The 22,561-nt window shown below is 38.1% G+C and overlaps 1 protein-coding gene across 2 annotated transcripts in view; it reads right to left on the reverse strand.

Annotated features, from left to right (window-relative positions):
- The window catches only part of cd247 (CD247 molecule), a 124,627-nt gene that overhangs the window by 21,978 nt on the left and 80,088 nt on the right, over positions 1 to 22,561 (reverse strand). For both annotated transcript variants that reach the window (XM_039744636.1, XM_039744635.1), the window contains exons 4-5: positions 4,921 to 5,030; positions 224 to 268 (exon numbers count right to left, since the gene is read on the reverse strand). In XM_039744636.1, coding sequence (XP_039600570.1) covers positions 224 to 268; positions 4,921 to 5,030 — 155 coding nt within the window. The remainder of the gene's footprint in view (positions 1 to 223; positions 269 to 4,920; positions 5,031 to 22,561) is intronic.

Raw genomic sequence — 22,561 nt, forward strand, 5'->3', positions numbered from 1 at the left:
ATTAAGTTCATCTGGCAACAAAAATATCCACTGGTTTCATAAAATAAATGCTTTAAATACCTCCACTGCAACTAAAGCCTTTTACCTACATCATGCAGAAATTACCTTTACACTTCCAAGGCCAGATATCATTAGAATAAGCACAAATAGAGAATGTGCTGCATTCTTTAAAAGACTGGCATTGGACCTTCTCACCATGGGCAAAAACAAATGTGAAACTTACTGCATACAAGCCATCTTTAGCAGGATCCTCCTTCGTCTTACTTATCTGCAAAAAAGACAAAAAAAAAAGAAAACAAATTTAGATGGATGATATGGTTGTCTGTTTTTTTTCCTCGGGTTCCTAAACACTATACTTGAGGGTTTCATGACTGAATACAATTTTCTGAATAGGAGTGACAAGTATTGTTTCTGTGGTCAGTGCCACTTCCTCCCAGCAGCAGGGACCTGACTTCAGTGGAAGACTTTGCAATTTTTTTTTCTGCACACTAATTTCTCCCCACATTCCAAAATCATATGCATTAGCTTTATTTAGTGACTCTAAGATGGTCCTGAACGAATGAATGTGGCTTTGGAAAAGCTTGCATTCCACCTGAGGTTGATGTGTCTTGCAAAACAGGCTCCGACTCCTAACATATTTAATACATTTGGTTCAGGAAATAGACTAATGAAAAAATGATTTATTTTATTAATAAGGGAGTAGCTTCATTTTCATGCTTACATGGCATTGTCTAGGAAAACTAAACAAGTAAAAGTAAGATGGGCAACTGTTTATACACTAAATGTTTTAACAGCACTGATTCTCTTAGCTGAGTAAATCAGTACTCTTCCAAATAATTTTCTTTTTCTACCATAGTATCCTCAGCTTTTGTGATCAACTGAGACCATATCAAGGTGTCATTCTTTAACTTCACCTAGATTTAAATTCTAGTAAAGACATTTTAATAGGCATATGTAATGGAGAGTAAAAAGTACTCAGGAACGAATAGAAATTGCTTTGTTAATGTTCTTTTGCTGTTGTTTCACTTTTTTGCTGTGTATTATCTATATCCAGCAATTATGGAAATTGCCTGGAGAAAGGTCTTTGAAGGACAAGTTTGAATTGGTTGCTTAAAAGAAGGAAGTGGCCTTCTGGCAGTATTCCTTTAAGTGTATAATCTTAGATTGGAATGGCCAATTTCCAAACTAATAGCAAAGGGATCAGGAAAAATGTCCTCTACTCACCATCTACCAGGTCAGATAGTTAAGGCTTGATCTACTCAGAGAATACCACATCAGAACCAGTACAAACTACATGAGGGGCTGTAGTGGTGGGCTGGGTTGGTAAAAAGGACATGTAGGGAAAATGGTAGGTTTAACCTCAGCTGTATCATGCTTAAACAAGTTTGGTCAAAAAAAATTTGACCTGAACGAGAGAAGTTGGCCCTACATTATGATGGCCCTTTGGTTCAAGAGGTACATCAAGGAAGCACAAGCCCGGAATAAATTGAGACTAATAAAGAAATTTTGAGTCTCTGTCATTCCATCCATCCGGAGGCCGTATCAGAACAGAAGCCTGTCAGCTTACTAAAATGAAGAGCCACCTGGTTATGTGGGCTTACTGGATGCCTACACATCTCCATCCAGGTTGTAATGATATTATTTGTCACACTCATTTTACTTTTCTTCTGTTTTGGGTACATTTTGGAACGGTAATTTCATTTATAATGCATGACTAAAATTGTAAACCTTCTCTCCTGCTTTTATTTGGTTTGTAACAGACAGTTAAGTTTTATATACTGCCTGGCCAAAAAAAAAGGTCACACACTCTAATATTTCGTTGGACCGCCTTTAGCTTTGATTACGGCACGCATTTGCTGTGGCATTGTTTCGATAAGCTTCTGCAATGTCACAAGATTTAGTTCCATCCAGTGTTGCATTTTCACCAAGATCTTGAATTGATGATGGTAGAGTCTGACCGCTGCGCAGAGCCTTCTCCAGCACATCCCAAAGATTCTCAATGGGGTTAAGGTCTGGACTCTGTGGTGGCCAATCCATGTGTGAAAATGATGTCTCATGCTCCCTGAACCACTCTTTCACAATTTGAGCCCGATGAATCCTGGCATTGTCATCTTGGAATATGCCCGTGCCATCAGGGAAGAAAAAATCCATTGATGGAATAACCTGGTCATTCAGTATATTCAGGTAGTCAGCTGACCTCATTCTTGGAGCACATACTGTTGCTGAACCTAGACCTGACCAACTGCAACAACCCCAGATCATAGCATTGCCCCCACAGGCTTGTACAGTAGGCACTAGGCATGATGTGTGCATCACTTCAGTGGCCTCTCTTCTTACCCTGATGCGCCCAACACTCTGGAACAGGGTAAATCTGGACTCAGACCACATGACCTTCTTCCATTGCTCCAGAGTCCAGTCTTTATGCTCCCTAGCAAATTGAAGCCTTTTTTCCCGGTTTGACTCACTGATTAGTGGTTTTCTTACGGCTACACAGCTGTTCACTCCCAATCCCTTGAGTTCCCTTTGCATTGTGCGTGTGGAAATGCTCTTACTTTCACTATTAAACATAGAGCTGAGTTCTACTGTTGTTTTTCTTCGATTTGATTTCACCAAACGTTTAAGTGATCGCTGATCACGATCATTAAGGATTTTTTTCCGGCCACATTTCATCCTCGTAGACGATGGGTCCCCACTATCCTTCCAGTTTTTAATAATGCGTTGGACAGTTCTTAACCCAATTTTAGTAGTTTCTGTGATCTCCTTAGATGTTTTCTCTGCTTGATGCATGCCAATGATTTGACCCTTCTCAAACAGACTAACATCTTTTCCAGTACCACGAGATGTGTCTTTCGACATGGTTGTTTAAGAAATGAGAAGCAACATATTGCACCAGTTGGGGTTAAATAACGTGTTGCCAGCTGAAAGATAATCGCCCATGCAGTAATTATCCAATAGGAGGCTCGTACCTATTTGCTTAGTTAAATCCAGGTGGCGACTTTTTTTTTGGCCAGGCAGTGTATAAGTATGAGGACTATAGTGGGGATTTGGGACGCTGTTCTGATGTATTTAAGAAAGAGTTTGAAAGTGAAAATAGGGTTAACCCTGGGACCCTTCCACAATAAAACATCATGCTGCACTTCAGTCAGTACAACAGCAATAGTTGAATTGGACGATACATTCTATCACTTTTTAACAAAAAAGTCTAAATATCAGTTTTACTAAAACTAATCATGGGCAACGCTTGTTTCTCCAGCTTTAATATAGGAACATTACAACATATTTTAAGTAAACCGAGAAGTAAATTCATGTATTTATTCATGGCAGGCTTGACTAATGCATGTGCTTTATGGGCTACTCAAGTATTATTTTTTGTAGCTTTGAACTAGTTTAAAATGGTAATGCAAAGACCATCACACAAACTTTGAAATAGGACTGCATAACATATTTTCTTAAGTCTTACTTCCAGTTATGTTTAGGGTGGGTTTTTAAAATTCTTCTTCTATTGCACACATCTTTACACGGCTTGGGCCATCTTTAATTAACAGAACGTACACATGCATACATACTGGCTTACAATTTTAAGATGCTAATCCTCTAAAGGTTTCAAAGATGATAAAAAAGTGAGATGTTGAGCCTTTAGCTGAAGGACCCCAAACCTGTTCTTGTGTAAGAAGTGCCAGTTTGGTCTCAGCATTTAAATCTAAGCAGAAAATTTGTTGTTTTAGTATAGTTTACCCTGATTAGAGCTGCTACTAGAGTATTAGAGTTGATACTGAAGCAAAAAAAACCACAGAAGCTTAGCAATCATTCTTCTTCTGTCATTAACCCCATTCTAATTTGTTTTGCTTTTCTATTACTTTCCTGCCCCATGTGAAGAAATGTACTTCTTACTAAATTTGCCATACTTATGATATAGCAGAGTGCACATGTCACCAGAAGTGTGACTTTGTCTGTTATAGCTGGTGGTAGACTCCTCAGGGTTGTTTTTTTTTTCTTCTTTCAGCAATAATCAGTTTCTAATAATGAAAGTGGCTGAAAGAAAAACCTACATTCAAAATGGCCTTCCAGGATTTGAGTTTGACGTAAATGACTACATAGAAAGGGCTAATCCTGACAGTATTGGGGTGGCACCCATTTATTATGTGATACCAGTCTACATGGGATGGGCAGGAAACCTATTGAGACACAGGAAGAACATGTGCACTTGCGATAGTTATATATGAAGTGCTGTTACCAGCCTGGCAGACCACAGCATAGAAAATCACACAGGCCATCACAGAGGTGTAGAACGCATAAAGAATGTTACTACCCACATTAAAAGAGCACAGAGTCTGCTCTGTCCATTTTTATACCATTGTTCTGTGTTACCAGAGCAGTCCATCTTATTACTGATGTGGACCCCCAAGTACTTTAGCAATGCACCTCCTCTCCAGGTCACACAGGATACCACAAACTTGGTCAACATAGGCCTTAAATGGACTAATGGCCAGCCTGCAAATGGATGCCCGGGCCTTCTAGCAGTGACAGCCAAAGCAACATCAGTGGTTCCCCTCCATAGTAAAGTATTTTTTTTTGTACTTTAAAAATATAATTTATTGATTTAAAAAATCTATTTGCAAATGAAACACTGCAGAATATTTTTATGCTAAAGTGTGTTTTTCCTTTCAATTTGCTTCTATTTCAGAAGTCTCCTTAGCAGCTGCTTCCATATTTTTGTTTTTGTTTATCAACCTTATCTGAATATCTCAATGGTTTAGGGTGCATCAACCCAACATTCAACATGAAAGAAATTGCACGATGAGGCAGGAAGCAGCATTCTCCAAAATAAAATGCTATTTTGCAAAGTTTCTGTAACTAAAAAACTGCTAGTAAGACTCCCCATTTATAAAGTGGCAGGACTGACCACACAAGGCTCCTTACCTTCATTTTGATTAACAGTGCAGTAATGATAATTCCATAGAGCAAAAGCACCCCATCCAGAATGTAGCAAAGTTTGGGATCTGTTATTCCTGTCACTTCAGCAGAAGTACCTATTAAAACAAAATTTTAGAATTTTGTCAAATTGGGGTACATGCAAAGTTGTAGCATTGCTTCTAAATTCATGTATGGTAGCATCTCTTTTTTATCACTGATTCCTATGCATATGGCTTATTGCTATATTACTATAGATGCATACTTCTTAGTTGTCAATTCTTCAATTCCCTTACCTGTCTATCTAGTTAAGGGTCACTAGGAAATCTAAAATATATTTTTAAGAATTTCTTGTGATTACACTAGAGACCACTAAATACCATTTTATCAAATCTGAACTCTGCTGATGCAAACCTTTTTCTTTTTGATCTGAAGAATTGTTATTTATGCATAACATTTTTCTTGTGCTCTATTTTTACTCTTTCCTTTTCAAAGTAGACCAGAAAAAGCGTTTTATGCACACTACCTTACAGAAAAAGGGAACTCAAATAAATCAGTGTGGCCTAGTGTCAATGATCATACCCTACAATGGAATGGTACCCTGGACCCAGTGCTGCCAGCATAAGCTCCAACTAGCCACAAGCCTCATCTGAATAAGCCAGTTGGTTACATGGCCTATCATATTAGGTACATGAACAAACTGAGATGAACTGTAATCTGTGGTTTGCTGCAGGTGAAATAACACACACACACAGACATACTCATACTGCTTAATTATGCGCTAAAGTCTATCCTTTCAGCCGTGTGTGCAAGGTAGAAACCAATCATGGTCAGGAGACAACTTCATTGAGTGGTACACATACAGTATGCACACAGCTACACTAGGACTACAGTATAATCGAACCTGCGTATCTCAAAGGATATGAGAGGAAAATCAACACAGACATAAAAAGTGTGCAGACTCCCCAGAAACAATGAGGCTTAAAAAGCATTTATGGTCATTCACCTGTCCATACAATGATACTCTGAACCCATATTTTTCAGTACAGTGTTGGGTGCAAGGCAAGAACCAACAGTAGATGGGATGCCACTTCATTGCAGACACACTGAAACACATACACACACTGTTAAACGGGTCCCTTAAAACTGAGTCACGTGTGTATTTGATATGTAGGGTGAAGACAGAATACCTAGAGAGAACTCGTGTGAACACCAAGAGAACAAGAAATCTACACAAAGACAATGGTTTAGTCGGGAATTAACTTTATTCATGTTGTAATATCAACATTTACCCCAGAGGCAATATTAAATCTTTATCCTGCTTCTTCCTCTCATACGTTCCTCCATTGTACTATGGTTTTGTTCACCTGTCTTTCAAGATCTTAGTAGGAAATGGTCAATTTGAAGTTAAGTTATCTTTGATACCAAGACCCATTCTTGGTCCTAGTGCATTTTGAATCGTTTTCTCCACTACTGTTTGAGTAATATTTTCTTGTTTTGTTCCTTGCTGTTTCAGAATTTTGTGAGTTTTGAAAGAGTATCATGGAATAAGCAGGAATAGGAAATGGACTGATGCAAAGGAGTGATTGTAGGCAGTAATGAAGATGAGCACCATTCAGTGCCCTGTCATGGTTTGTGTATTTACTAAGCTTTGCACTCATATAAATAATTTTCTATGAAATATTAGTCTTTCAAATGTAATTTATTTATTTCTACTTCTAATTCTTCTTCCTATGTTTCGTTGCTTGCATTTCCTTTTTATTATTTACTGTTTTCAGGAGAAATGCTGAGAAAGTTCTTAGTTTCCAGAGATTTCAAGTGGGTAAAGACCCTAGTTAAACACTAATTGATGTATTGTAACCAAACATTAGTATCCCAAAGGGACAAAAAAAAATGGTAGCACTGTCCTGCACATTCACAATGCTGGCTCCTCCTCACACTCCTTAGATGGGGTCAGTGGCTTCATCTGCCACACTTTCAGCAACTCTGTCAGGTAAACCATTACCAGGATCCAACCTGAGGTTCATCGGAGGCCACACATCCAGGCCAATGGACTTCAGCAGCAGAAACACCTCTAAAGTGCACATCGACCCCGATCTATGATCTGCCCTGAATATTTTTATGCTGGTTCCTCTACGTTGCCCCATCCCGTTCAGATGAATGCCTGAGAAAGTTGTTTCTTGGGTCCAATCTGCTTGCATTTCAGTATTGTCATAAAGCACAACCACCAAAGTGCAGGATTGGAAGACATCTCAAATTCAACATCAAATAACAGCAAAAGCAGAACTGCAAATGATAATTCATAAATTTCCATTTTATTTCCATGGGTAAAAGTGCTAAACTGTATTGTAGATAAGTAGTTGACATGATTTAAAACAATAATAATGACTATTCCAAAACAGCAAGATGTACAGATTCACACATAATTGTGTCACTAAAAGTCAACCATTGGACCTCTTAAAAAGAGCTCTAGTATTTAAGCCCCAAGGAGGACCTAAAGGTTCAGGTTCCTGTAAATGTGCACACAGGAGCAAAGGGGTGTTGGAAACCATCATTATGATGATTCAGTTGAGTTTGCTATAAATATTTTAATAATAAGTTAAATTATTGAGGCAAGCTTAATTTCTGCACAGCAGCACTGTCTGCCAGGAGATGGAGGACAGTGTCCCAATTGCCCTGAATCAGAGACTACTGATACTGCTACTGATATTAAAAGAGAAAGCAAATATGTTTTGTTTTTTTTTTTAAATTTGTACCATAGCTGTGTACTGAATCAATGCAAAGCTTTCAGTGAATTGTTGCATTTTATAATGCTTACAAAATAAAATACAAGTCAATGGCACATATTAAACACATATAAGTAAGCTGTTACAAGAGTGAAAAATGATAGAAATTGTATTATTTTTTTATAATTCTGAATATGATAATCTTGTAAATTGTATCGTAGTGTAATGCTAATCACTTGTTCAATTTTTTCTTCTGCTGTTAAAATCACTTGTGATGTCCGACTTGTTGTTGTTGTTAACCTACAGAACTAATAAGAGTGACTGCAGTTTCTTATCCAGTGTAAGTTTTTAATATAAACTCCTACTTTATAGGAGTGTCTTCACTTACAAAGCTGAACTTTCTACCCCATATATGAAAACTGAAGAATTGTGTCACAGTGATCTGGGTTTGATAAGGTGTTAAGATAGTACAGCTTGCTCTTTTAAAAAGCCTTTCGAGGTGGCCTTATTTGGAGCTCTTTTGTTGAAAGAAAAAAGTGGTCATGATATTCTTTTCAAAAGATCTGCTTTGTTCGTCACTTTATTTTAGAAAGAGACCACCTCTTTCATGCTGTGTGTATCTAGACTAGGTCACTTGAATTGAATATCTGTAAATAATGAGGACGAACTGTTAAGAGTCGTTTTAGCAGCCAATTATATTAATTAACGTGTCTGTTTAATACGGACAATAACAGCAGCCGTGGCTTTAATGAGGATTTCATTGGCTAAGTGTCACTTCACCTCAATCTGAAAACAACTGCAGTCGAAAGAGCAAATCCTAATAAAATATGCAACTACGGCAATCGGTCTTCTTTAAAATATGATCTTTTTTATGGAAAAAATGAAATGGTAATTAGTTTTGCTCTTACAATATGGTTGCCTCACAAGTCACATACGATAAATTATTTTATCATCTCCTTAGTATAAGACGGCCATATAATAATTTGTACTTCTGAGCATGGTAAAAAAAAAATAAGCAACCTTACAATAGAAATTAATCACAAAGCCTTTTTTGCCTCATTGTTTTTAACCCATTTATGTCCAAATCAGTGATTAGGCTATTTAAAATAAATGCTGAATTTAAAAACAAAAATAAAATTCGAGTAACACAAAGCCATACTTCTGAACACAAAGTCTTTTCCTGTGCAGGTGTTGGCACAGAAACCGAAATGAATGACTTATTTTGAGACCACAGAATGAGGTCAGATTCTCCCTTGGAAGATAGATGAATGCTAAATAAAAATGAAATAAAGCAATGTGTCCCCTGTTAAGGCCTTGGGATGAACTTGCACCCTCACCTGGGCTGTTTCTTACCTTGCAGCTAGTGCTGTAGAAATGGACGTGAGTCCCAGAAAACAACAAACTCCAACAAAATTGGGATTAAGTGGGTTTGAGGTGGTAATGTTTTGTTGTATTTCCCACTAACCAAGTTGTGAGAGCTGACTGTGTGCCATTTGGGCTCTACAAGTATATAACTGGTCCAGTCCCTGACAAATTGTGGACTGTTGGTCTAGTACTTTAAGTGAAGCAATGTCATCTAACTGAAATAAATTCAAAAGTGTGTAACTGCTGTCTACAATACCCTCATTGTCATTTGTAATACACTCAGTCAAGAGTGTCACTCTTGATGCACCCATTCCAAGGTGTTAGTCATGTGCGATAAGAAAATACATTGCATTTCCAAAAGATGGTATATACAAGCAACACCATAACCTAATAAAGGAAAGTTTAAAATGAAAAAGAAAAAAAAAAAAAACAGTTAGTAATACAAAGACCGATAGAGAAAGTACTAATAGCACTGGAGTCCATTGACTGCAACGCTGATGCTATGACTGTAGGGGTCTCAAACTCAAGTATTGGGAGGTCGGTGAGACCTATTTATAGCTGTTAATTAAATCTGTTTCTTATTTACACAATTTATTCCTGTTCTCATTTTGCTACGTTGTCAACCGTAGAGGACATGAATGTTTAATGGACTCAAATGAGATTAGTAATCTCTCCATCATTCATTTCTACTTCCTATATTTTTCATTTTAAGTTGTCCTTTATTAAGTTATGTTGTCGGTTTGTCAGTTGCCTCAGTTATACAGCATTTGATTTCTGATTCTGAAAAGTGGGGCTATGATTTGTGATTGGCCATTTGTTGGAATGGAAAATGCAATGTATTTTATTACTACAAGCATTACAAAATACATTCCAATAGTGCAGCACCAGTGCTGAATAGACCCAAACAGAGCGTAACTGCCAAACAAACAGAAATTAGCTTCATTTCTACAGATAGTTTAATTTGCTTTTTTAAAACTTTGATGGATTTTAAAAGATGTGGTCAAAATAGACCAAACTTGTTTAGTGCAGAACTCTCTCCCCACCATGCTGATTCTTATGATAAATGCATTCATTCATTTTATTAAATGGCTTTAAACCACAATATTATTTTACTGTTACATGTAAGGTAGGGAGAGCAAAGAGCTTAGCCCATGACAGCAGATTATTTCTCGTCAAGTGTGTTTGCTTTCCCCACTTAAAGTACCTTAAAACAACAGATCACCACATCTCCAAAGCTCAGTCAGTTGTAAAAAATATTAAAAAAAAATATTTAGAAGCACAAAACATAAGAATATCTAAGATTTGCCTGGATTTTTTCAGTGACAGGGAGAATATAAAATAACACATAATTGAAGCCATGAGAGGCAAAAAAACAAGAACCAGAGAGCATCCCTAAAATCCTCAAGAAGCTGCCTTATCTCTTGATTCTGCTTAGTCAGAGTAGAAATTTCCCTCGAATAACTGGGAGTGCCGGAGTTTAAATACTCACTACTCAATACTCAAATACTTCCTGTAGAGTTGCAGTGGTTGCTGAGATCCCTGCAGTTGAACTAGTCAGTAAAGAAATAATTTTAGAAAAATAAGAGACCCAAAAAGGTGAATAGAAATATAGATTATAACATGATTATAATCCCAAACAAAATATCAGGAGCTCCATAAAAGTAAAAAGGACATCAGACTTGCAGAATCTGCTAAAGGAGTGCTCTATTGTAGGCATGGAGCTGGACAGTTTGACATCCATGGCAGAGCGACGGGCACTAAGCAAACTCCTGTCAATCATGGAGAATCCACTGCATCCACTGAACAGAATTATCTCCAGAAAGAGGAGCAGCTTCAGTGACAGACTGCTGTCACCATCCTGCTCCACTGAAAGACTGAGGAGATCATTCATCCTCCACATCTATCTATCTATCTATCTATCTATCTATCTATCTATCTATCTATCTATCTATCTATCTATCTATCTATCTATCTATCTATCTATCTATCTATCTATCTATCTATCTATCTATCAGTTTTATATACTACCTTTCATGTCTATCTATCTATCTATCTGATATTACATGATGATTATGTTGTAATATTCACCAGTCATATATGTGTAACTTTGAGTGTTTTACTTTCTTCAGATATGGATCTTGCTCATGATGTCAGTTTCACGATTGGTTTTGAAATTACAAAACTGATTTTTATTGCAGGCAGCATTGTGGTGCAGTGGGTGCCTTGCAGTTAGGAGACCTGGGTTCACTTTCCGGGTCCTCCCTGCGTGGAGTTTGCATGTTCTCCCCGTGTATGCATGAGTTTCCTCCCACAGTCCAAAGACATGCAGATTGGGTGCATTGGCGATCCTAAATTGTCCCTTGTGTGTGGGTGTGAGAACCCTATGGTGGGCTGTCGCCCCGCCCGGGGTATGTTTCCTGCCTCGTGCCCTGTGTTGGCTGGGATTGGCTCCAGCAGACCTCCGTGACCCTGTGGTTAGGTTATAGCGGGTGGGATAATGGATGGATGGATTTTTATTGCTGTCATCATTTTTTCTTTATGTGGCATTATTTTAAATTCTGTCACGTGGTAAAAATCGCATTATTAGATGTGACAATGTACATATGGCAGCCATCTCACACTACTTCATCGATTGGAGATGAGAAAAACCTTTGTATCTCTTAGTGACAGCTATCTGTACTGTACTTTCAAGTAACCCTAGAGAGGTAGAATTCTATGTTTTGCTATTGACCCAGTTTTATTTTTGACCTTCCGTTTTATTTTGTCCTTACAGATACTGGTTTTTCAGTTTGGTTTGTTCTCCAAGTCTTTGTCTGCAGGTGTAATTGTGATCACAATAATTCTCTGGCACTCCAATTTGTCCTTAACACACGTGACCACACACTGTGCAGTCATAATGAGGTCACCATGTTAGAAACCTGGAGTAGAGCAGCGTAAATTGAACATGATATATAAGCAAAAAATAATAAAAAGAAAAGTTTAAACTGCTGCAGAATGCATTTTCTTTGCAAAATCTGTGATGTAAGAGCAGAAAATATTTTTAAACTTTTAAACTAATGAGCAAACACCACAAACATGTGGTAGTATGTAAAGATGTAATGCACCTGCTGTTATGATACAATGAAGCAAGACTTTTCCAAAAATATTGAGAAAAATTAAATTCAGAACTAATAATAGTGTGCTGTACAAATTGCTGGCTTGTCTTCTGCACTACTCATGGAAGCAGATCTCTGAAACGTAGGAAGTGTTCCAAGAAAACTCTTCTTTTTTTCTTGTTTTTTTTTTTTTGACCGTTTCTCTGTAAGAAGTTGCAAAGACACATGAGCTAATAATGAAGTTTGATAAACGGCCTAAGCGATGTGTCAGAGTGCTTGACTGTCTCCAGCACTAACAACTCCGGTAAGGCCAAAGGCATCAATTGGTCCTACTGTATTTGGAACTGAAAATTGGTTTTGCCTTGCATTGGCTGGGAAATTAAACAAAGGTAATGCTAATAGACATAATGTTATTGTCTGTAGCACTGCAAAATAACTCGGGGAAACCTCACTGCCAGTGCAGCGCTGGTTGTTTAGAGTGCAGCTTGCCAGTGTCTGAAGCTATAAAGTTGGAGTTTAATGTCTGCAAGATCCAGTGGCACACCATTCATTGGGCTTTAGCAAGGACAGTCTGGTGACTGATTTTTTTCGATCAATTGTAGAAGGAGGAAGGCAGCCAAATGATGATTGCTTTATTTCCCAATCTGTGTTATTGCAGAGAATGTTCTCAAAGGGTTTAGATGTATTTGTGTTCTATTGTTAAATGCAAAGCAAGGCAATTGTGTTTTTACCCAGTTACCTGCTCTTAATGGAAACTATGCAATACAAAGCAAATTATTGTTTGGTAATTTAGGTAATATGTACTGTCTACTCATCCAGTGTAATAAAGTTATTTGATTGTGTTTAATGGCGTACAACAACAACAATAAACATAAACTTTTCATTGAATAACGCACATTTCCTCATTTCTACAGGCTGATTCAGTTTGGTGGATGGGTTGAGAGAAGGGTCCAATGTCTTGTTAGGCCAAGGGGCCTGTGGGCTTGGGATCTGTCCCCAGCCAAATATGGTCTAGTTACTACTTGAGAAACGATACATGATATGGAATTCACTTGTAAATAATATACTTCGGGCGGCACGGTGGCGCAGTGGTAGCGCTGCTGCCTCGCAGTTAGGAGACCCGGGTTCGCTTCCGGTCCTCCCTGCGTGGAGTTTGCATGTTCTCCCCGTGTCTGCGTGGGTTTCCTCCCACAATCCAAAGACATGCAGGTTAGGTGGATTGGCGATTCTAAATTGGCCCTAGTGTGTGTGTGTGTGTGTGTGTGTGTGTCCTGTGGTGGGTTGGCACCCTGCCCAGGATTGGTTCCTGCCTTGTGCCCTGTGTTGGCTGGGATTGGCTCCAGCAGACCCCCGTGACCCTGTATTCGGATTCAGCGGGTTAGAAAATGGATGGATGGATGGATAATATACTTCTCTCAGATTATTTTCAAAATGATTACCAGTCCAGTGGTACAGAGTGTCAAAGAATCTTTGAGAAGCATACTGTCCTATTCTATCCCTCTGGTGGAGGACTTTTTGCTATAATAAAGGATCTGTGATAGGTTTAGTTAAAACAGACATGTGACTTTGATAAAATTAAAAGCAGATACATGAAGTTCCTAACAGATAAGAAATCATAAAATGATAAGACAGTGCCTTGCTGATACCCTGGATCTTCTTGCTCAGTTCACTCTTGTGGAATATGTGCAGGGTGGTGCAGGAAAATGGGAAATTTAAGAACTAGGTGTTGGCAACCCTTGGATGCAACTTCGTTTAGAGCCCCTTGCCATTAGTTATAATGGAGCAGCGGAGGTGCGCATCGAGCATTCACTGTGAAAGCCTTTTGTAAGAATGGTGATAGTATAACTGCTATGCAAAGGGAATTTTGGCGTCATTACCATTTACGACGTCATGATCGTGTCCTGTCTGCTCATGCGATTACAACATGGGTCAGTAATTTTGAAGAAATGGGTTCAGCTTTAAAAAAGAAGACCTAGGTGGAGCCACTTCGCATACTGCCTGACAATCGATGGCAGCTATTTGATGATTGTTTGGGAGGCATTTCACGCAACAGTGACATTCCATGGCCTCCGAGATCCCCAGATCTCACTGTTTGTGATTTTTTTTTCTCTGAGGATATCTTAAAAGCCAAGTGTACCGTACACGTCCTGCAGCCATTGCTGAGCTAAAAAGGAGGACTGAAGAGGAAATCGCTGCCGTTCCTCTTGACATGTTACGTCAAGCAATGCAGAATTTCCACAACAGGCTGTCAGAATGTGTACAGAGAAATAGACACCTTTGTGATGTTTTCTTCAAAACATAAAATGAATATTGATTTCCATCATTAATTACATATCGTGTACAATACATTTCATCATTAAATGTATTTTGTAATGCGTTTATTCGTGCATTGAATATCAGTTGAAAATTTCCTGTTTCCCTGGCCCACCCTGTATAACTGGAAAGGTCTGCCTTTATGATCAAATAAAACTGGAAAACCTAACAGTGTTTTTTTGTGATTTTTGCAGAGGCTACTCCTTTAGAGATTATCTTTGTATGCTTGTGGTCACCTTTGATTCACAAACTACATTTCTCTTTCAGTATAATACCGTGTAGACTATATTGCCCAAGTACCATGGTATATTCTCCATTGAAATGGCTGCGAGTGTATACGAATCCCACGTGTCTCATGTAGATACCGATTAGTGATTGAAAGGAAATCAAAACAAACTTCATTAGTTCAGTAAAAAACTCAAACTTCAGAAACATGAAGCTCATTTAAGTGGGCCTGCTTAAGTAAGTAAGTAAGTAAGAAAGTAAAGTTTCTCATCATCCGGAGGATACAATGAATAAAAATGAATAGAAAGAAAGCAAGAAAGAAAAAATGAGTGACAAGAGTAAAAGTTTGTTTATTCATCCATTCATTTTCTAACCCATTATTCTGGCAGCATTGGGCACAAGACAAGACACAATTAAATCTTGAATGGGATACCAAGAACAGGCCATTCAGGCCAATAAGCTTACCAATCCTATTCATATCAATTCTCAAAGATATCATCAAGTTGAGATCCGAGATTCCTAAAATCCTGCCCTACACCACATTACTTGTTAATTTATTCCAAGTGTCTACAATTTTTTGTCTGGAAAAAAAAATCCATAATCTGCACAAAATTTGCCCTTAGAAAGTTTCCAACTGTGCCCCTGTATTCTTGACTTTATTTTAAAATAACATCTAGGATTCACTGTACTAATTCCCTTTATAATGTTAAACACTTCAGTCATATCACAAATTAATCTGCATTTGCTTATACTGAAAAGGTTCAGTTCCTTCAGTCTTTCTTCATAGCTCATACCTCTCAGTCCTGGAATCTGCCTCGTTGCTCTTCTTTGGACTTACTGCTAGATCTTTTTTTAATATGAAGACCAACCTGTAAACTGTATTTGAGGCCTCATCATTGTGTTATATAACTTGAGCATAACCTCCCTTGATTTACCCCACTCATTGTGATATATAACCTAACATTTAATTAGCCTTTTTGATTGCTTTTACACATTGTCTTGATGAAGATTGTGACAAATATATCGGAACTTCTAAGTTCTTTCTTATAAGGTGCAATTTCAATTTTGAAATTATTATTTTGACTTCCTATGTGTACTTACACTTGTATTAAATTTCATCTGCCACAAATCTGATCAAGCTTGTTTGCAGTCCAATTCCCTCTGTTACAATTTAGCTGATTCTACCTGTCTCTTCATTTAGTTTGATATCATCTGCAAAGATATTCAGCTTTTTGTCTCATGTGCATTACAGAGTGCTGTAGCCCCAGCAGTGATCCCTGAGGGATAACACATTTAACATTGCGTAATTCTGAAATAGTCCTTCTCATGGTAACACATTGCATTCTGTGTTTCAGCCAAATTTTGTACCCACCTACACACCATGCTTGGGTTTCCCACTTTTTTCAGTTGGATCAGTAACCTTTCATATGGTACCTTATCAAAAGCCTTCAGAAAATCTAGATAAATAATACCATATGCATTTTATGCTTTTGTTGTTTATAGAATCTCGGTATATTAGTAAAACATGACCTTCCCCATCTGAACCCACGATGACTACTTGCTAATACATCTCTTCTTCACATGCTGCTTGATCTCTTCTTTAATAACTGCTTACAAATAATTTACCTGTGATGCAAGTTAATAATACTAGCCTATAGTTACTTGGACCATCTCAATCACATTTCTTATAAAATGGGATATCTGTTTCTTGTAAAGTTGGAAAGTTGGTATAATATTAGCAGAGTTTTTTTTTTTTAAATATGTGTCAAGGTTGTATGTATGTACTCAATAATGTTATCTGGTCCTGGTGATTTGTGAGATTTCACCTTATTTAATCAAAGCAGTACAGGTATCCCTTGATTAATGCAATTGATTAATTCATTGATATTGCTGCATTATGCAAAACCACGCTAATTAAATATAAAAACTAATGAGAAAAAATATATATCATTTAAGATGGGGAAAATCTACATGGAAAAAGTACTCGTATTTGTATGTATAAAATAAAAGTCAAAATGCAAACAAAATCTTTATTAATTAAAACTATCCATCCATTGTCTAACCCGCTGAATCCGAATAGGGTCACGGGGGTCTGCTGGAGCCAATCCCAGCCAACACAGGGCACAAGGCAGGAACCAATCCTGGGCAGGGTGCCAACCCACCGCAGGACACACACAAACACACCCACACACCAAGCACACACTAGGGCCAATTTAGAATCGCCAATCCACCTAACCTGCATGTCTTTGGATTGTGGGAGGAAACCGGAGCGCCGGAGGAAACCCACGCAGACACGGGGAGAACATGCAAACTCCACGCAGGGAGGACCCGAGAAACGAACCCGGGTCTCCTAACTGCGAGGCAGCAGCACTACCACTGCGCCACCGTGCCGCCCTAATTAAAACTAACATCATGTTTTTGAAAAGAATTTATGGCGGGTTGTTTGGACTGTTCGTTCTTTCTTCTGGCTCTCGTAGTCCGTAACAAGCAAATTGACTTTCTAAGTTGCAGCAGACGAGCGCACTTCTGCCAACATCAGCATATATTTCATTAATTTGATATTTAAAGCTTTCAAACATAGAGAACATTGCATCAAATTGTTTCAATGTTAAGAGATCTTCCATTTCAATCATGATTGGAGTTCTATTACGCAATGATTGCATGCTTGCAGTCTTTAATGTCAATTTTCCTTGGTCTTGGTAGGTATCTGCCTTTGCTAGAACTGTCCTGATAGTCAATTCATTGAAGCCGAATTCCCTGCCAATGTTTGGTTTTGTTTCGCCACGACCGTATCTTTTAATTATCTCAAGCTTCACATATAAAGTAATAAGCTTTCTTCTCTTCTTTTCACTTTCCAATGAGGACACACGCTTTTACTTTTTCATGTTTTGAAAGGGTAAGTGCTTAAAAGAAAGGATAAAAAAGTGAACAACTGCCAAAAATATGCGACGAAAACGTCCACTGTCTATCGTGACTGCTGGCAACTGAATTGGTGATTCATGGCTCCGTGAGAGTTCGAATGCCCATTATGGCCGCTGAGCTGGGCGTAGTGGGGGATGGTGACACGTTCAGTTGCAACTTCTCGTTTCCCCTTTCGCGTAATTTTAAAAAACCGTGCTAATCAAATTTATAGCCGTGGTATTAAAGGGGCTTTTGCATTAAAAATAAGAGCATTATTCAAAACTTGCATTTAATAAAACCACGTTAAACAAGCGATACTTGCACTTCACCCTCTACAATTCCCAAATCACTAAGTACTTCCATAGTAGTCCATGTTAATTTTGGGCAGTTATCGAATTCTTTTTTTTTATTTTTTTTTTTATTAATTTTATTACAATCCATACATAGCAATCAAGTTTTTACAAAAAAAAAAGAATTATGTTAAGAACAGATCGATCCCCACCCCTGAATTATCGAATTCTTAACATACATACAGTAAGCCTCAATAAAATGCAAGTTTTAACGGTTTGCTGTTTTAATGTTTGCTGTACACCTTTACCATTCCTAATACTCATCCATCCATTTTCCAACCCGCTGAATCCGAACACAGGACACAAAGCAGGAACCAATCCTGGGCAGGGTGCCAACCCACCACAGATTCCTAATACTCTATATACACTATTCATGTACTTTACATAGAAGAGAGTGGACAGGCCGTGAAAGACACATCAGCAACAATATAGACCTATAATTAAAAAATGTCATATTATTCCCTTAAAGATGAAGAAACCCTCACACTCCAGGAGTTTCCGATTACTTTCAAAAAACAATTTCAAGCAATGTTTAACTGCAACTTTGAGTCCTTTTCATTCCAGTTTTTCCTTTGCTGTATGGTTCTTGCCAATTTCACAGAGTCTAATTATATTCTAACTAGACTGTGAAAAGCACTATATAAATGTAATGAATTATTATTATTATTATTATTGATATCTACATCATAGAATGGGCTTTTACTCACCCATTACCAAGTACATAAGTCCAGCAGGCAATTTAATGACAAGAGCTCAGCTACTACTAGAAATACTAATGCAGTATCTCTACCAACCATAATGCTATGCCTCATATCATTTCTCCATTTTTAATTAATGGAATTTTTAATGGAACAATGAAATGGTACTCTAACAACATTAGTGGCTAATGACCTTTACAAGGACCATCTGATACTATGCAGCTGAACTGGAACCTCTTTCCTCTGCTATACTTCAACACTGCTGCTCCATTTCATGGTGCTCCTTTAATAAGACTCCACTCCTCACTCTAGCCCAACCTACACTTTCCTCTTTCGCATTCAGTGCCCGCACCGATTCAGAGTTTCCTACTGCTACCATAGGTTCAGAAGCAACACCTCTCTTATTCCCAAATCCAGGTAACCAGTTCCAAACTCCAGGAACTAGTTAATGCCAGGATCCTTCCTGAAACGTCCCAAGGGCTGATGGGATAACAGCAGAAGAAAATCTTGGTTAAGTCCACAGAATCCAACGAGCTGATTCAGTTTTATAATAGGCCTGAGCTGCGGTGTGTGGCATACATATGCTTAATAAATGTGCTGTATATTCATTAAATCAAGGCATTGGTGAGAAGAGATGTGTTGTGTATTGATTAGCACATGCAAGTAAGAATTTCACTGTACTCTGTACACATAATAATAATCGCACTATAAATGTTTAAGTTCTTCTCCCCTCTTCATTTTCGCTCTACTTTGGCTTACTTCATGGCTGGCTCCTCCAGATGGCTCAGCCTTCTTTTAACAGCATAAAGTAGAAGTGGTTTGTCACACTCCAAGAAGCATGAATGAAAATATCTAATGGGCAAAACCAGTTGTGTAAGATAGTAGGTCCTCTTGAGCTATCCCCAAAACCAAAATGTCATCTAAAAACCAGAAAGTACAAATGTTTTTGCTAATTTACCTTAAAATAAACACAATGAAGGCAATATACAGATGGAATTCCAGAAGGTAAACAAAGTCCTGCTGCTACCTTCATCTCCTAAGCAGATTTGGAAACCTTGAGCAGTAGACTAACTAGCACACTCCTCAAAGTAATACAGGTTAAGAATGTGTTCCTCATCTCACATATCTACTGTATGTCTTTCTTCTACAGCTATTGCTTTTTGCCACTTGAACCCTTATCCTTTTCACCTCCAAGTTTCTTTTAAACCCCAACCTATAGTTACTTGAGGAGCAACTCGGGATTAGAAATGTTGTCTTTCAGTTAGTCTGACCTCTTCACTACACAGCAGAAGTCCATTCAGAATAGATAAGACATTCTTGCTGCCAGCTAACATACAGAGGAACAGCCACCTCATTACCTAAGATTTCCCCTGTCCTGTTCATACCACCACACTGCTAGAACACAAGTGTCAACCTCAAATCTTGTTAAGGTCATGAGGTCCACAGGTTTTAGTTACTGCCACCTTTTCAATTAGTAACCACCAAAGTAGTAACTGCTGCTAACTGAACTGACTTTGTTTGCCTTTATTTTAATTGACTTGCTTTTTTAAGATTCTAAGCTAACACAGATCTCTTTTCCACTATGTTCCCATCATACAATATCTGTTTTAAATTTTTGAAAAGATTAAATGAAGCTCTGAGACCACAAAAATGTTAATGGGGCTTTCAGAAAATAGAAAATCAACACTTTGGGAAGTGTTGGGTGTGGAAGAATGAGAACACTGAGACGTTGTACAGAAGCCTTACAGATATACCTTCCTAAGTTTGAATCCTGTGCTCAGTCACTGTATGTGAGGAGGTCTTCTCTGGGTACCCTGGTGTTTTTCCTTCAAGTACTTTTTTATTCTAAAGACCACACATTAGGTTGAGTGGCAATTCTAGATTGGCTCAGTCTATGAGTGGAACCTGCAAAGAATCTGATGCCTGTTCAGGGTTTTCCTAATGTTCCAGTGCTTCTGGACCAAGAGCCTTCCCAATTTTGCCTAGCAGATTTGAGAATTATATGTTGCTTCTTAATAACTGGCAAATTTGACAACATCAATAATTTAATGTGATCACCAATAATACTCAAAAATATTATTATGCAATTATTATTATTATTTATTTGAAAATACAATAAAAGAGATGTTTTCTTTCAATCCCAATGAAAGTTATAAAAAAAATCATCAATACATTTTATAACACGTATCCATCTTGGGGTAATGGGAAGCCAATGCCTATCCAAGCAGTACTGGACACAAGCTTAGACCCGACCCTGCTGGTGACCCGCAGTTCACACTCACACGCGCTCACACTCTGCCAATTTAGAAGCCTTTAATTTGAAAGATAAAGACACAAAATGTCCCCCTGGTATGTAATCTGAAGTCCACAGATTAGTTCAAAGTTATAGAAGACTGTAAGGATCCTTTTGTAATGTATGAGGTCTAATTATAGTATATTTACATTTCAGTGGGTTTGGTTGGTTACAGCTTGGACAATAGGTTTTGCTTCCTGTTAGCTCATGTTTTCTCAGTAAGGCAGATGCAATTAAATGGCAGTATTGTCTATTTTTATTTAGCTAGCGTAGATTGCATATGCGTGTGAAGAGTTTCCTGTATAGCAACAATAATCACAAATGTGATGTATACAGCCTGCAGAAAAAGCCCTAACATAGGTGAAAGACTTCAGTCATTAAAGGTGCTCTGCTTTTTGGGCACCTTTAATGCCATTTTTCCCACATTATCAAAGATGGAAAAACTGTAAAGCAAAATTACTATAAACAAATAATAAAACAAGAACTATATAATCTGTATAAGAGTGCAATATTTCCAGTCACTTGTAGCCTTCCCATGTGGAGGTTAATGCTTTAGTGTAGATCACTAGTTCATAGTTCCCTACCATGTCTTTCTTTGTAGCTAATGAATTAGATAATTTACCGTACCACCAGTGCGTGTGCAGCACAGTGGTGAGATAGATAGTGCTGAAGCCTCATGGATCCAGCATCCTATGCACAGATTGCATATTCTCCCGAGGTCTGTATGAACTTTTCACTTTGCTTTCCTAACACACCCCAAAGTATTGTGTGTGACAATTGGCAAATCTGGCACAGCATCTGTGTGAGTGTTAGTGTATTCTGTGATGAGCTGGCATCCGGTCTGTGGCTGATTCCTGTCCAGAGTGAAGGATTAAGCACCCATTCTCCTCAACTCTTAACTGGATGCTCAAAGTGGATTTGAAATGGATGAATGGGAGTGTGTTTTGCTGTTAAAAAATGCTCATCAAAGTGCACAAACCTAATTAATTGGTCATTATGCTAAAGTCTTAACTCACTGGGCAATTATTAATTACGCCATTGGGTCATTGCACTAGAACACCTTGTGCCTTTCTTGTACCTTATTGATGATTTGTGACAGAAATAATGCAGTTCAATGCTGCTTTTGTAATTATTATATTGGAGAAATTATTTGGCACCAGTAACGGTGCATACACTGGACTTGAGCATTCATAGTTTTCGTAATCTTTCTCTGTACGTTTAGCATTCGTTTGCTCAGAGGACGATGTGCTTGTTGCTTGCTGAGCAGCTCTTCTTTTCTCCACCCTAGCAACCCGCTTCTTCGCTTCTTTCGTAGGCATCTTTTCACGTTAAAACTGGTGAAGTCAGTGTTTGTGTTGCAATTATTTATTATGTTTTCTTTAATTTTTCACTTAAGTTGGCACTTAAGTCTTCAAACTGCCTCAAGAATGATTTAAGATATGAAGAAGTAGGGGAAGCAACGGTGAAGGTGGTAGGGATGGGAATGGCGCCAATACGCATGCGCCACACGGCCACCCTGCTGGCCACTGCAGAGACCTGATTCTACAATAAAATAAAATAAAAATAAAAAAAGGAATAAACTTGGAGGTCAATCATCACCCCGAAAGCAGACAGTAGAGGTTACATAGTATATGTGTACCAAATTTCAGGTCAAACGGTTTGCAAACTACAGGTGATTTAAAAT

Source organism: Polypterus senegalus, chromosome 2, assembly GCF_016835505.1.
Source record: "Polypterus senegalus isolate Bchr_013 chromosome 2, ASM1683550v1, whole genome shotgun sequence".
Classification (NCBI taxonomy): domain Eukaryota; kingdom Metazoa; phylum Chordata; class Cladistia; order Polypteriformes; family Polypteridae; genus Polypterus; species Polypterus senegalus.